The 16713-nt window shown below is 42.9% G+C and overlaps 1 protein-coding gene across 1 annotated transcript; it reads right to left on the bottom strand.

Annotated features, from left to right (window-relative positions):
- Positions 1-8406: 8406 nt before the first annotated feature.
- Positions 8407-16483, bottom strand: LOC130137872 (uncharacterized). The gene is made up of 2 exons (XM_056310371.1): positions 15848-16483; positions 8407-8625 (listed from the first exon to the last, which is right to left on the bottom strand). Exons 1-2 carry the CDS (start codon positions 16481-16483, stop codon positions 8407-8409), a joined length of 855 nt encoding a protein of 284 aa, XP_056166346.1.
- Between the last annotated feature and the right edge of the window lie 230 nt (positions 16484-16713).

Raw genomic sequence — 16713 nt, 5'->3', positions numbered from 1 at the left:
AAGAAAGCTCGAAATGACAAAAACGTCATGACAAAGCAAAGCCAAAATCACGAGAGATCATAGATCACAACAAGTGAGAATGAGCAAAAGAAAAGAGATTGTAATGAATGTTTAGGGGACTCTGATATTCATAAAAGAAAGATCCCTAGTAGATAACAGAAAAAGGGTGGTGATGCCAAGAAGATTACCAATTTCATAAAAACCCTGAATTCAAACAAATGAGCCTTTTGAGCCTACCCAATACCAACAACACAACCTATCCCCAAAGACTCTTCAGAATGGGATGTTCAGAGTAGAAACATGACTTTATGAGAAGAAGTCATCACTCAAAAAAGTGTATGCAATAATATCTTGTCTTGTCCTCGAGGTTCTTAACTTGTAGACCCGAAGTCAGATATGATGAAATTCTTTTTTTTGGCCTTAAAATGCCTATCCTTTGAATAGCCATTTACCAAGCCAATATTACAACCTTTTGAAAGACCTTATCGGATCAATTGGATTGTATACATTGTGGATATCTCCGAACACCTAAGGATTGGCTAAGAGAGATAAAATTGAGGGATATCAGACAAGTCCCCTTTCAATCAAATAGAGAAAAGACCAAGCTCATAGATTGAAATAAATCCTTTCTAATGAAGGTCTTCCAAACGATCATTTCAAGCATTTCTTGAAAGATTGCAAGCATTTTGCTCAAATAATTCCTCAAAAAGGAAATTTGATTGTCTGAAATGCATTAATGCAAAGAATGCATGTTTCCAGGCCAGGTTTCAAAAGTTTTTAGTTAACTTAAAACTAGGTTTTCAAATAGTTTGTCGTAAGTTAAGAAAAAAAAATCACGCTTCAAACAGTTTTGATTAATTTAAAAACCATTTTTCGAAATAGTTTTTGGTCAACTAAAAACCATACAAAGGTTAGTGAAACCTCAAAAATCACATAACTCATGGTCAAGGCATTCATTGTTTGAAGTCTTCCCAAAGTCCTACAGGCGAGAAGCCCCTAAGCAAATTCAAGTCCTACAGGCGAGGAGCCCTTAGGCAAATTCAAGTCCTACAGGTGATGAACCATTGGGCAAATTCAAGTCCTACAGGCGAGGAGCCCTTAGGCAAATTCAAGTCCTACTGGTGAGGAACCATTGGGCAAATTCAAAGTCCTATAGGCGAGGAGCCCCTAGGCAAATTCAAGTCCTACTGGTGAGGAACCACTAGGTAAATTCAAAGTCCTACAGGCGAGGAGCTCCTAAGCAAATTCAAGTCCTACTGGTGAGGAACCACTAGGCAAATTCAAGTCCTACAGGCGAGGAGCCCCTCGGAAAATTCAAGTCCTACAGGCGAGGAGCCCCTAGGTAAATTCAAGTCCTACTGGTGAGGAACCGCTAGGAAAATTCAAATCCTACAGGCGAGGAGCCCCTAGGCAAATTTAAGTCCTACAGGCGAGGAGCCACTAGGCAAATTCAACTCCTACAGGCGAGGAGCCCCTAGGCAAATTCAAGTCCTACTGGTGAGGAACCACTAGGCAAATTCAAAGTCCTACAGGCGAGGAGCCCCTAGGCAAATTCAAAGTCCTACAGGCGAGGGGCTCCTAGGCAAATTCAAGTCCTACAGGCGATGAGTCCCCAAGCAAATCCAAAATCCTACAGGCGAGAAGCTCCTAGGCAAATTCAAGTCCTACTGATGAGGAACCACTAGGCAAATCCAAAGTCTTACAGGCGAGGAACCCTTAGGCAAATTCAAAGTCCTACTGGTAAGAAACCACTAAGCAAATTTCCAAATCCTTAGGCGAGGAGCCTTAGGTGTTCATGGTTTGTGAGTTCGTCCTTAAACCAAGAAATCAGAATAACCATCATAATCATCACCACCACCAATTCATGCCCTTGGATAAGTAACAAAGAGATGCTCACAAACAGGTAAGTTTCCCTCCTTCAATTATTAAGAACTTTTCAAAATATGTTTTGAAAAGAATAACCTTTGGATTAGATCACGAATTTCAAAAGCAAGATCCCTAATTAGTTGTTGTGAAATTTCCATCTTATATTGTTCATTGAGTCGACTGAAAACTCAGGTGTTCTCTTGTCTTTGAGATCAACCTCTAACAAGCTTAATCTCAAAGAGGGGTAGTTGTTGACACTTGATTTTTAGCTCATTTTTTTCATATTTTCAAAAATCTCAAAATTAGGACTAGGAATCTTGGCCAAGCCTAGAAACCTACTTCTAAACCAAAAATAATTTTTTTTAGCATTTTCCTGCATTTTTCCTTAATTTCTTTTAGTCAAAATAAATGAGAAAATCAAGAAAAATAGCAAATGGAATCAGAAAATTCCATAAAATTAGTCATTAGTCTTATTTTAAATCCAATTTCATTAATACATCATCAATTTTGAAAAATTTCAATCAGGTATGTGTTTTTTCCCAAAATTGGACAAAATCAAGCTTGAATTGAACCAAAAATGCAATTAAATCTTTTCTAGTTATTTTTAAGTTATAGTGTCTTCACAATAAATGATTCTAGGACCTTGAATTACATAATGGTTAGTCCAATTGCACAATTTATAAAAGAAATCAGAAAACCCCAAAATTCAATTGAAAATTAAGAATTTTGAGCCCAAATTGGGAATCGTGCCCAATATGAAATTGTCGAACCATGAGACCATCATTTATAGGGTTAATCAGATGTGGGTAATTCAATTTTGGCATCAATTTTTCCTAATCAGGTCATTAGGACAACAAATTGAATAAAACCCTATTAATCCGAATACAAAAATGTGAAAATCTTGGACATGATTATCACAAAAATTGGGAAAATCACATATTTGGGTTCAAAATGTGATGGAGAATTCAATTTTGGGGTCTAATTTGGAAAAATCAGTCGAAATTGAGCTCAATTTGAGTTTTTAATCAAAACCGGGCCTGCCGGGTTGACCGGGTCAACCCGACCTGACCCAATGACCTGTCTTCTTCGCCCGGTTCGCCCCAGAACGTGCAAAACCCAGAAAATTCTGGTTCAAACCCGCGCCTTTGCCAACTTCTTTTGGGCAATTGAACACGTGAAAATTGAAATAGCCAACTGGAGAATCTCCAGCTGGCACCAAAGATTCGATTTAACCGATTCTAAGTTGGTTCTAACCGAATTTGGGCGGGAATTATGATCAACAAAAAGCTAAAAAAACTAAACATTGCAGAGAGGAAGGTGTTCGACAAAATTACCGGGAGAGAGAGGAGAGAGTGGACGTGCGAAAGAGAGAGAGATTGAGTGTGAGGTGAGTAGAGACTCCTGGAGACCGAGCGATCGGTGCTTTTTTGATCGAAAAGCGCCAACAAATCGGTCTCGATGGTGAGTTTCCTCACCGGAGAATCAGAACGGAAGTTGACTGTGAACGCCTGAAAATCAAGCTCGACCGGCGCACTCACAGCTCTTCTGGCGAAGCCAAGACCACCTACTTGAAGCCTGGGTGTCAGAGAAGGACTCTGCAGCAGAAAATCGGTTCGGAGAAGTCGTGTGATTGTCGAACGAAACAGGTAAAAATCAATCCCAGTCACAGTTTTCCATATTTGAGAAATGATGAACTTAAGTTCAATCTCGCTAATCGTGTGATTTCTTTCTTAAGATTGAGTTTATTGATGACTAGAATATGTTTCTAATCATTTTTCATGATGTTTGATTGCATTTTGACCGTCAAGTATGCATAAAATCATCCCGATCATCATTGAAACCCTTCACCGGAGCTTGGGAGACCTTCGCCGGAGCGTCTTATGGCCATAAGCCTTTCAAGTTAGCCTTCTTTGATAATTGTTGGATGTTTTTTTCCTTGATTTGAACCGAACTAGACGGTTAAGGCGAATAGAATAGGGATTTTGAGTTTTTGATGAGCATGATTTAGGTTGTCAACAAATTAACATTTTTCGGCGAGGTTTTCGCCGGTTGGTGACGGTCCGACGGCCAATCAGTTGGTTTAGTTTGATAGAGGGTGATATGAACCTTATATAGAACCAAAAATCAATCAAAAAAGGGCATCGGAAGGTTGTTGGCGGCAGGCTCAAAGTCACGGCCTTGAAAATATTGAATACAAAACTGTGCACACCACCTGTTCGACATAATGCCTCAATAAACAGGAGGCAAAACAACGCCGTTTTGGCGTCGCGCCCGCCGAAGAAGACCACCGGCGACCGGCGCCGGTGACGCCTAGCTCGGTCAAGCCGAATTGGGTTGAACCGGGTCGGTCCGGTTCATTTTCTTGGCAAGAAATTTAAAAAAAATAAAAAAAATAATCTAAAAAAATAAAAAATTCATAAAAATAAAAAATTCAGAAAAGTAAAAAAAATAAAAAATATATATAAAAATTTGAGAAATTCAAAAAATTTCAGAAAAATGAGAAATTCACAGAAACACAAAAAAAATTAGAAAATTCATAAAAATTAAAAAATTTTCAAAAAACTTTCAAAAAATTCAGAAAATTCAGAAAATACAAATAAAAAATGTGAAAAATTTAGAAAATCAATAAAAATTTGAAAAATTGGAAAATTCATAAAAATTTTCAGAAAATCATAAAAATCAATTCTCGGTTAATGAAATTTCCAAAAAAAATCAAAAATTTCAAAAATTTAAAAAATTCACAGAATGGTTCAAAAACACCGTGGCCAACTTTAGAAAGTGAAATTTGAATTTTTTGGAAGTGCCCAAGTGGCATTTTTAGAAAATCTCAAATTCAGGGGTTATAACCCCTAAAAAACCCTAAAACCCTAGAAAATGTAAATCATGAAATGAATAAGCTTCTAGAGCTTCATTAAGGTTTGAATGTTTCGATTGATTTTCATTTTTAGAGACCATTTAGGATTGATTGATCTGATTGACATTGATTACACATTTAATACTTGATTGGTTTTTTCCCGTGATTAGAATGGATAGAATTAGTGGTAAGCCTCGGAAATTTGCATGACATGTTAGATATCGTATCGTTCTTAGGTACCGAAAGGGCGTTGGGGATCTCAATTTGGGATCAATAACGTAATCAAGTCCCCGTACTCGGAATCTCCGGTTCGTATAATCGTGGTATTTCTCCCATACCCCGATTAGATTTCTACTCTACCTACCAATAATGACTAGTAGCGACTCCAAAATCACAAACTTAGACTAAATAGGAAAATACCATCCGCTGTCATGTGAGATATGGTCTGGGAGAGACCCTTACACGGAAATACCTCCTTAGCGCGCAAATCCCGAAAGTCCCAACAAGAAGCGCGGCGCGACAAAGGTCAGTTTGGCTTCTATAACAGAATTCAGTTGAGCAGATGTAAATAATTGATTTATTGGGAAGAATCTATAACTAATTTTTGAAAGGTAAAAACACAAAAGTTGTTAGGGATATGTTAATCTGATCACCTGTAAAATTTGACGGGATTTGAAAGTCGTTTAATAGTTTTCCCATATTGTTTTTGGAAAACTAGTCAAAACCGGGTCCGAATCTGGACCGTTGGGCCAATTTATTGAATTTTGGGTTTTTCGGGCCAGAACCAGGTCAAGTGGTCATCATGAACTTTAAAATTCACATCCTAAGCTTTCTAATGACACCTGAAGCATGTCAATTGGACTTTGTTTGTTAGGTTAATTGAATTGAAATAAAATCAGTTTGTATTTGAGACTAAATTGAATAAGCGACCCTTCGTAGGTTCACTTCTCCTTTGTGTGATTGATTGTGAATCAAGGTCAAATGACCTGATTGTATGTTTAATTTGACGCTTATGCATGTGTATGCTAGATGAATGGATAGCTGCAATGCATGCTCGATGGGTGACCGATTGGGATAACTTAGAACCAAACTTAGGGGTTAAGCGACGTTGACTATCGTTATGTGAATGAAAATGGTGGCCAATCATCATTAACCGTTAATCAATGAACTTTAGTCATTAAGTTGGGATAATCAAAATGCATAAAAGGTAAAGGCCAATGCCGAGGCCAATTCATTGTTTTGATAATTGGGTGTTCTTGCTTTGCCTTGATTGTTTGCTTGCATGTTACTTGTTTGAAATGTATGAGTCAATCAAAAACGACACCATCGAGGTGGTCCATGGAGGAAGTGGCCAAAATTCATGAAATAGAGGTTAAAGACTGATGTCCAATCCAGTCTCGTTTGGCATGTTATAGATTGGCCAAAACTCATGAAGGCGGTCTTGCATGTTATTGTGTGTTACCTGACCATCTCTTTCGCCCGGAGCACCCGGACCATTTTCTTTGACCGGAGCATCATCGTAGCCTGTATCGTTCCCGTTCACCCGATGCACTCGAAGTATTTCCCTTCGACCGGAGCACCATCATAGCTTGGATAGCTCCCGTTCGCTCGGAGCACCCAGAGCATTTCTTTCGCACAGAGCACCCATAGCGTCTCTATCGCCTGGAGCACTCGGAGCCTTTCCATCGACTTGCTGTCGCCGGTTCACATTTGTACTGAGTATGAATGAGTCATCCTTGTGCTTTTTTTGAGTGTTATTGGGTGTTTTTCTTGAGTTTCCGTTACGAATCTGAGTCCCGATAGCGTTCATTACCTTCCCTCAGTATGTGCCTATCAAGTGTTTGATGAAATGCCTCTAAGGTGAGGCTGTAAGAACACTGCATTTTCCGTCTAGTTCGAGGGTAACTCACACGTTTGCAATTCATCATTGCTTTGGTTAGTCATTAGGCGTGTTTCCTTTATGGTGTTTCTTTGCCCTCGTTTTCTTTGTGGGTCGTTTTCTTCTTTGTCTTTGTTGCCTGCTCTCTCCGTGTTGAACGACTAAGGACGAGGGAACAACGCCTCACCCTTTGGGCTCGGCATTCGTGTGTGTTCGTCCCTCAAATCCACGCATTGGCTGATTTTTGCTTGTAGAGTGATCGGTCGGTTCGTTGTGGCAGAGGCTATGGACCGCCGTTCGTGGCCGTTGTGTGGATGTCGTCGGTTCATCACTGGCAGGAGTTGAAGAGGACGTCCCTGGTCGCCGAGGTGAGGCGGCCAAAGTCTGTGGGTCGACGGCGAGAGTCGAAGGCCGCTGGAGGTGGAGCCAAGTTGGCGAGGGCGTCGTTTGGAGAAGATTGGGTTAGGCTAGACTGGGCTCATGTGCTAAGCCCTGTCAGATCAAAGGCCCAGGCTGGCGAGCCCTGGTTCGTGCCTTGCTCGGACCGTGTTTAAGGACCCGACTCAGGTCCTTTTTTTAATAATAAATTTTTTTATTTTTATTATTTTTTTAAAATTAAAAAAATTCGAAAATTTAAAAGTAGAAATTGGGTTAGGAAAATATCACTTCTTGTCTTTTTAGTGTAATTAGTGCCCCCATTTGTTTGTTTAGTGTTTGTCTTGTATGCCTAATAGCATGTTTTACTCGATTTTGCATGTGAATGCCTGGATGAATGTTAGGACTTCCATGCATGCCTTTCGGCCGGGTAGAGTAAGAAGGTAACTAGAAGTTAATTAGGGGTTGATGATGTTAGCCTACTGCCTTATAAACGCAAGTGGGGGTTAATGATCATTAGCCATAGTTAATAAACCTTTAGTTCGATTAGGAGGTGGCTGGGGTTAATTGAATCGTAAAGGCGAATTTAGATTCCCGAGCCGGATTGCTTTGTTATTTGTCGATTGCTGAACCTGCTGATTGGCTAGTTTGGTTGCTTGCATGACGTGAATGTTAGATGTGATGGATGTTCAATACCAATGGCGATGGTGATTATGAACTCCCCGAAGACCGAAGGCCAAGAGTGGTGGTCCATGGCGACAATCAGTTCAGCTTGGTTTAGGCGAGTTTAATTCTGATTAAGATAGTTTAGCTAGTGGACTTAGGTTAGCTTGGTTTCCATTCAATAAAGTCAAAATAGACTTAGAACCACTTTCTAAATAGCTAGTTAGAATGGCTTAGACTAGCTTCACCATCATAATATGGGTAGATTTAGGATCACCATAGATAGGTTTAGTCTCTAATTTCAAGCTTATGGGGGTTCATGTCCCGAAACTCAACAACAAAGCTATGTGTATTCTTTGCCCGACTTGTATCGGGTTTTCATTTCCCGCACATTTACTTAGACGCTTTTAATACTTGGGTGTTTACTTACCTCACTGTTGTCACGCCCCGAACCCCATCGAGGACGCAACACACTTCTCCGGTCGAATAATGCGATGTCCCAGGGTATCGCCGACCCAGTTAAACTTATTAGAGATTTAAAACGATCAGCGGAAACCACAAATACCCGGACAATAATAACTGGGGTAAATAGGGAGAATACACATATCCATTTCCTCATTCAAACTTATATATAATATTCACAATTTACAAACCACCATATACATATGCACACCGAACTATAAACCATCGATAACCAAAAAGATCGATAACCTGGGTATTCTATCATAAAAAATGACACACTCCAAAAAGCTTATTCCCAACCCCTACTCTAACCCCTACGCCCTCTACTTGGCGTCCATTCCGAGTCTGATTCTTCAGCGCTTGAGTCTGAGTCCCCCTGGACTGTCTGCTCCTTTGAAGACTCCGGCTCAGCATCGATCACGATCGGGTGGTCTATATCACCCGATTCCGCCGGAACCTCATCCCGCTCCTCTTCAACAGGCTCCTCATCAGACTCATCCTCCGGCACAAATTCGGGGTCAATCCACTGCTCATATGGGGGTATATACTCCGGTTCTTCTTCAAGCTCAACAGGCTCATCCTCAGGTTCTGCCTCGGGTTCTTCTTCTTCTGGCTCTTCCTCCGAGATCGCCTCAAGATCCACGTCCATCGGATGGTACCCCGCCTGCGATTCTTCAAGCTCTGGTTTGTGCTCGGCCCCCGAAGGCTCAGGTGCTGCAGGCGCTTGCTGCAGTCCAGACTGCGCTAGACTAGTCTCCAAACTAGTCATCTCGCCGTCGGGCGGAGGTATAGCAGACGGGTCCCAATCCCCAACTCCATCAAAGGGGACGTCAAATCCTCGGACGGGACCGAACTCATCTACCCCTTCTCGGAAGAACCACACAGTGTAGGTATCGGACTGCCAGAGGGGTAGTCCTATGTCTACCCAAACTATTGTCGTATGCTTAACCCAGGTCATATTCTCATCTATAGGATACTCTACGACATTGTGGTCGGTGTGCATCGGTACTCCAAAATGCTCAGGTGGCGGCGGTGGCGGATTCATTGCTTAGGCCGGGGTTCTGAAATTAGTGGTTGAAACAACCATGAGATTACATCTCAATAAGCACACACCCTAAACCCCACCTAGGCTATCATGTACCTCCAGACAACCACAAACACAATCACATTCAGCCATCGCATAGCAGGCACACAATTATGCTTACCTTGGCCTTTCCAGCGTGCAACCTGCACGTTAGTCACAACCACACCATTGCCAATCACATGCACGTTATAACTTTATTTCATACATTCGTTCCGGCCTCATCACACTCTTTCCACCTAACTCGCTAGTGACCCGCGTAATGGTACCGCCTCAGGCCATGTATCTTGCCCGCGTAGTGGTACCGCCTCAGGCTCAACATCCGTCACATAGTGCACAACCCGCGTAATGGTACCGCCTGAGGTTGGCTATATTCACAACACTTCTCGGCCCGCATAGTGGTACCGCCTCAGGCCATGTATCTTGCCCGCGTAGTGGTACCGCCTCAGGCTCAACACCTACCACCTACGACACAACCCGCGTAATGGTACTGCCTCAGGTTGGCCGTCCTCTGGTAATACCGGGCATCGTCCCGCGTAGTTGTACCGCCTCACGACGGATAAATATCCCCGCATAATGGTACCGCCTCAGGGATTCCCATTATCACACGTATCACACCGCACCGCTTTCTCACTCGTTCACATGCTCAACACCCACTTGTCAATAAATTGGCCAATCACACGTGGCCCTTGCATGCACCAATTCACACACATTTCTCATGCTCAATAAGCATTCAACACGGCCAATTGACAATTAATTCAATTCGGCCCAGGCGTGCACATAACAAAGGGCAAAAGAATACTACAAGTGCCATAACTTGTGTACGGCGCTCACTTTGGTGCCATAACTTTTTTTTGGATCACTTTAGTGCTAAAATTTTTGAAAAACGATCACTTAAGTGCTAAAATTTTTGAAAAATGATCACTTAAGTGCCAACTCCGGTGCCGTACATAATTTTTCTCCGGAAATCCGACGTGGCATTTTTTTTATTAATTTCTGAAGCTGACGTGGCTCGCCGGAGATTGGCACTTAAGTGATCATTTTTCAAAAATTTTAGCACTTAAATGATCGTTTTTAAAAAATTTTAGCACTTAAGTGATCGTTTTTCAAAAATTTTAGCACTGAAGTGATCCAAAAAAAACTTATGACACTTAATTGATCATTTTTCCTCCGACTTGGCACCAAAGTGATCCGAAAAAAAGTTATGGCACCAAAGTGATCTCTGTACACAAGTTATGGCACTTATAGTGTCCTTTTGCCCATAACAAAGCATATTTCAATCCATTAAGTCACGGTACAATAAACACGCAAGGCCACTCATGGGCCCACAAACACAGCCACTTTCATAAGCACAATTTCAACATTTTGTCACTCAATTCAAGCCATAACGAACCTCACATTTCAGCCACCATACCACGCACTAAACCGACACCAACAGCCCTTAAATCCAACTGTAGGCTCGTCACTACAAATCCCAATTTCCAGTAATGAACTCGGCCTCAATTCAGCCCGAAACTTCACAATTTCATTCTCAAAATCAGTCAATACCAGCCCCTAAATCAGTCCACACAATTAATCCATAAACAGCCCCGAATTTCGCCAAAATCGCGTCTAATTAAACCCGATTCCACCCCTAATTTCGTCCATCGATACCCGAAGTCCTAAATAGAGTTTGGGGCGTGACTTATCAGACTCTAGACTAACTCGGCTAGAGCGGAAAACGGGCGGAGGTCAACGGTAAGCGGCGACGAGCGGCTCGGCAGCGGCGGCGAGCAGCGGCGGATGGACTGGATGGCGGCTTCCTTGCCACGGTTCACAGCCATGAGAGAGGAAGAGAGAGAGAGAGAGGGAAGGCAGCGTGAGGGGCTGGTGACTCGGTGACGGGTGGCGGCGGCACGGCGGCGATGGCCGGCGAGCGGTGGTGGCGGGCGAGCGGCGGTGGCGTGGCTAAGGGGGAGGGGCGGTTGGTTCGGTGAGGAGGAGGCATTTGCTGAAGGAAATGGAGAGAGAATGAGGAGAGAGAGAGTGTGAGAATTGGACTTAAATAGTCCCAGGCTATAATTGAGGGCCAAAAGACCATCTTGCCTTCTCTCCCAAATCAAATCAACGGTCGAGATTCGATCTTATCTTGAGATCGACGGTCCAGATCGAATCTTTTCCAAAAATATCCGAGGGCAATTTGGGAATTTCATAAAATTCCAAGGGCAAAATTGTCCAACTCAAAAATTAGGGCAAAATGATCAAAATGCCCTTCCCCTCTAACACTTGCCCTTTATAAACCTCCCAGGGTAAAATGGTCACTTTTTCATTTTCTTGCCGAATTTGAATTTTTCTGAAGGATTCGGGAAAATCCAAAGCTGTACGTTCCAACCACAACATCGTCCTAACGTCCCGTCGTGACTTCCTAATTTTCCGATGCTCAATTTAGGCTCTAATTAATAATTGAATTTTATTTAACGTAACTTGAGCGTTTCTCAAACTAACGGGCGGCTTTTGGGGAAATTCGCATATTCGACCCGTGACTGATAATAAATCGAGTCACGTGCAAGTTCATTCGGTTCTTGACGACTTCGGTTGTCAAGTAATCGCGAGGTTCGATCGCTAGTTCCGTCGGGCACGATCGTTCGGTATAGGTTCTGGATCATTCGTCAATTCATTTTGTGGTCAAACGGAATCACCCGTGATCCACTCGTATGACAGTGACGAATCGGCCCATAACTACCCTAAGATCGGCCTACCTTGGCTCAAAATGTCACCTCGACAATTCTATGGTCGAAAATCAATTCACGATCGAATTTTCTTTAGTCGCACGAATTCAAATCGCTAATTAGCCTTTCCCTAATGGTTAGTATCCCAGAAATGATCAGTTCCGGGCGAGAACTAACTACAAGTACGTTCATAAAACCAAGCATTTCATAAATCTCAAATGGGCAAATTTCAGGATGTCACAACTCTTCCCCCCTTACAAAAATTTCGTCCTTGAAATTTACAATCCAACTAGCTACTCGAATAAATGGGGGTATTGACGTTGCATTATCTCTTCACTTTCCCAAGTCGCGCCTTCAGTCCCGTGATGCTCCCATACAACCTTGACCATCGGGATCGTCTTGTTCCTCAAAACTCGCTCTTTTCGATCCTCGATCCTTATTGGTCTTTCGGCATGCGACACCTTGTCGTCAACTTCTATCTCTTCATAATTCAATACATGAGTTGGGTCCGGTTTATATTTCCTTAACATCGATACGTGGAATACATTATGCACTTGCGATAAATTGGGCGGAAGTGCAAGGCGATACGCTAAATCTCCGATCCTTTCTAAAATCTCAAAAGGTCTCACGTACCTCGGACTCAACTTCCCTTTCTTACCAAATATGGATAGTCCTCTCATGGGCGATACCTTAAGGAATACGTGATCCCCTACTTGAAACTCCAACAGTCTTCGCCTTCTGTCTGCATAACTCTTTTGACGGCTTTGAGCTGTTTTCAGCCTTTCACAAATCACCTTAACAGCATCAATTGACTGTTGAACTAACTCTGGCCCAATTATACTCATTTCTCCTATTTTGTCCCAACACACGGGCGTCCTACAAGCCCTGCAATATAGCGCTTCAAAGGACGCCATTCCTATGCTCTGCTGAAAACTATTATTATATGCAAATTCTACTAAGGGCAATTGCTCTTCCCACTTACCCTGAAAATCCAACACACATGCCCGAAGCATATCCTCTAAAATCTTAATCGTCCTTTTAGACTGACCATCCGTTTGTGGGTGGTAAACTGTACTAAACTGCAGCTTTGATCCTAATGCCGTCTGCAGACTTTTCCAAAAATTGACGGTAAACCTAGGATCACGATCTGAGGTAATCGTCACTGGTACCCCATGCAAACGAACTATCTGCTGCACATACAACTCAGCATATCGATCTAATGCGAAGTCTTTTCGCACATCCAAAAAGTGTGCCGACTTGGTCAATCTATCGACAATCACCCAAATAGTATCATGGCCTCTTTGGCTCCTTGGTAATCCCGATACAAAATCCATAGTTATATGCTCCCATTTCCATTCTGGGATTTCCAAAGGTCGCAATAATCCTCCGGGCTTACAATGTTGTGCCTTCACCTGCTAGTATGTCAGACATTTGGCCACATGTCTGGCTATGTCTACCTTCATATCATTCCACCAATAGTACTGCCTCAAATTCTGATACATTTTGGTGCTACCTCGATGGATACTATAACTACTACGATGCGCCTCTGACAAAATTTCTTCCTTAAGTTCCGCATCGTCCTGCACACATACTCGTCCACGGAACTCCAGTATCCCATCTTCGGATATCTAGAAGTTCGGCTTTCTGTTGGTCTCATCCATCTCTAGAATCCTTTGGATTTCTTGATCCGTAGACTGTAAAGTCTTGATCTTAGCCTGGATCTCCGGTTCAATCCTTAACGTAGCCAGCAAGCTCGAGACTTGACTTACTTCGAATCTAAACTCCGAGTCTCGTACTTTTTCTAACAATGTCCATTCCTTGACCATCAAATGTGCGATGCTGGACTTCTGACTCAGTGCATCGGCTACCCGATTGGCCTTCTCGGGATGATATAGTATATCACAGTTGTAGTCCTTCAATAACTCCATCCATCGACGCTGCCTCATGTTTAATTCCTTTTGAGAAAACAGATACTTAAAACTCTGATGATCTGTATATATCTGAAATTTCTCTCCGCATAAATAGTGTCGCCAAATCTTCAAGACGAATACTATTGTGGCTAATTCCAAATCATGCGTCGGGTAATTCAACTCATGCGGTCTTAACTGCCTTGACGCGTAGGCCACTACCTACCCATTCTGCATGAGTGCACACCCCAATCCTTTCAACGACGCATCGCTATAAATTTCGTACCCTCCAGGTCCTGATCGAATAGTCAATACCGGTGCCGTTGTCAATCTATGCTTCAATTCCTGAAAACTCCTTTCACATTTGTCGGTCCATTCAAACCTAGTTTCCTTTTTCAACAAATGTGTCAACGGCGTCGCTATTGCTGAAAACCCTTCCATGAAATGACGATAATATCCTGCTAGACCCAGAAAGCTTCAAACCTCTGTTACCATCGTTGGTCTCGGCCACTTCATTACAGCCTCAATCTTCGCTGGGTCTATTGAGATTCCTTCCCCCGAAATCACATGTCCGAGGAACGCTACTCGATTGAGCCAGAATTCGCACTTGCTAAACTTAGCATACAGTGCGTTCTCTCTCAAGGTCTGCAATACTCTACTCAAGTGAAACTCATGCTCCTCTAGGCTCTTCGAGTACACCAGTATGTCATCTATGAAAACGATCACAAATTGATCTAGAAATTCCTTAAACACCCGATTCATTAAGTCCATAAAGGCAGCATGGGCGTTTGTCAATCCGAACGGCATTACTGTAAATTCATAATGTCCATATCTCGTCCTAAATGTCGTCTTCGGTATATCCTCCTTCCTAATCCTCAATTGGTGATATCCGGTTCTCATATCAATTTTAGAGAACACCGAAGCCCCTTGTAACTAATCAAACAAATCATCAATTCTCGGCAAGGGATATTTATTTTTGATCGTCACCTGATTTAGCTGCCTATAATCGATACATAACCTCAACGATCCATCTTTCTTTCTCACAAATAAAACTGGCGCTCCCCACGGGGACGCACTCGGACGAATAAATCCTTTGTCTAACAATTCTTGCATTTGCACCTTTAATTCGTTTAACTCCGACAGCGATATTCTATAAGGTGCCTTCGAGATTGGCTCAGTTCCAGGTGCCAACTCGATTATAAACTCTACTTCTATTTCCGGTGGCAATCCCGGCAATTCCTGAGGAAAGACATCGGGATACTCGCACACCACGGCTATACCCTCTAGCCTCGGCTCCTCAACCGTCGAATTAACTATAGCCACTAGAAATCCTTAACACCCTTCATTCAACAACTTAGTCATTTCTAGCGACGAAATCCATGGAATCGAGGGTCTCCCTCGATTTCCTACAAATTTGAATTCCGGATGTCCAACGGGATTAAATTGGATCACTATGCTATAACAATTCATTACGGCCCTCTGCTTAGACAGCCAGTCCATGCCTACTATCACATCAAAATCGTACATGGCTAGAACCGCTAAATCAATCCTTTCCTCCCTATCCCCAATCACAATCTTACAATTCGGACACCCCAATGAAACTAGCATCTTATCATTCAAGGGAGTCGTCACGCATAACACAACATCAAGCAATTGTGGTTCTATACCAATCAACTCAACAAATTGCTCAGATATAAAGGAATGTGACGCCCCAGGGTCAAATAAAGCATATGCAGCATGATTGCACAGAGAAACCGTACCTGTGACAACTCTTGGCGCGTTCTCAACCTCTCTTCTCGCCATGGCGTACACTCGTCCTTACGCCGGTGGCCTATTCTGATTAGCTGTCTGGACCGCTTCAGTCTGGTTCCCGTTTCGGGGTGGCGACAACGCAGGCGATCTATTCTGCCGGAGATTGGGGCAAAATCTTATGTGATGACCAAATCCACCACATCCAAAATAAGCTCCGCCCCTGGTTGGACAAAGTCCATTTCCATGTCTTTCCCCACACACTCGACATGGACCATTCTGATTACGGGCCGGCTTCCCTACATTCCTTCTAGCCGGAGGGACAAAACGTCTATTACCCGTCATTGGCCTCTTTCCTAATTGATGATTGTCCCTACCTTGGGTAAACCTCGACCCAGAAGCGGCGGCCCTATCCGCCAAGTCTCGCTCAATTGCTTGAGCCCTATCATAAATCTCGTTATACCCTCTCAGATTTAATGGAATCATTTGGCTGCGAAAGTCCGGTTCCAAGCCATCTCGGAACCTTCGAGCCCTATCCAACGGGTCCTCGACCATCTTAGGGGCGAACTTTGACAACCGAGCAAATTCGGCCTCGTACTGATCCACCGTTCTCTGCCCCTGATGCAACCTCATAAATTCAGATAATTTTTGTTCCCGGGCACTCTTAGAAAAATATTTATCATTAAAGGCTTCCACGAACATCGCCCAAGTTCGGGCTGTACCATTCGAGAATATCATTCCTCTGGTGGCTTTCCACCAATCATTTGCATTTTCTTGCAATTGATAGACGGCTAATGTTACTTTCTCCTCATCTGTACATCCCAAGACTTCAAAAGCTTTTTCTAATTCCTCCACCCACAACGATGCACCCTCAAGATTGCCTCTACCGTCAAACTTAGGAGGCTTCAATTTTATAAACTGCTCGACTAGTTGGTGCATTTGTCTATTAGCATTCACCTGCCCCTGCCCTTGATTCCCATTATTATTATTGGCAGCAGCGGCCACAGTGGCCTCGGCAGCTTGGGCAATCGTGGCAGCTTGGGCAATCGTAGCAGCTCGTTTCTGAGTCTGCTGTCCTATCAGATTACCGATATGTTCTAGGGTCCTCATGACCGCTTCCATTCTAGGATCTTCTACAGGTCGAGTTCGGGCTCGCGAGCTGGACGGAC

This window comes from Syzygium oleosum, unplaced genomic scaffold (genome assembly GCF_021117445.2).
Source record: "Syzygium oleosum isolate NSW1041296 unplaced genomic scaffold, Sole_v2.1 Sole_v2.04, whole genome shotgun sequence".
NCBI classification, from domain to species: Eukaryota; Viridiplantae; Streptophyta; class Magnoliopsida; order Myrtales; family Myrtaceae; genus Syzygium; species Syzygium oleosum.
The sequence above is the reverse complement of the archived record's forward strand: the minus strand, read 5'-3'. Positions and strand labels throughout refer to the sequence as shown.

Excerpts from the sequence above, each read along its gene's own strand:
- LOC130137872 (XM_056310371.1), bottom strand. The coding sequence starts at position 16,483 with ATGCACCAACTAGTCGAGCAGTTTATAAAATTGAAGCCTCCTAAGTTT. Across the intron at positions 8,626-15,847 it reads TCCCTCCGGCTAGAAGGAAT|TGGATTGACCCCGAATTTGT; the intron begins GTAGGGAAGCCG and ends CCATATGAGCAG.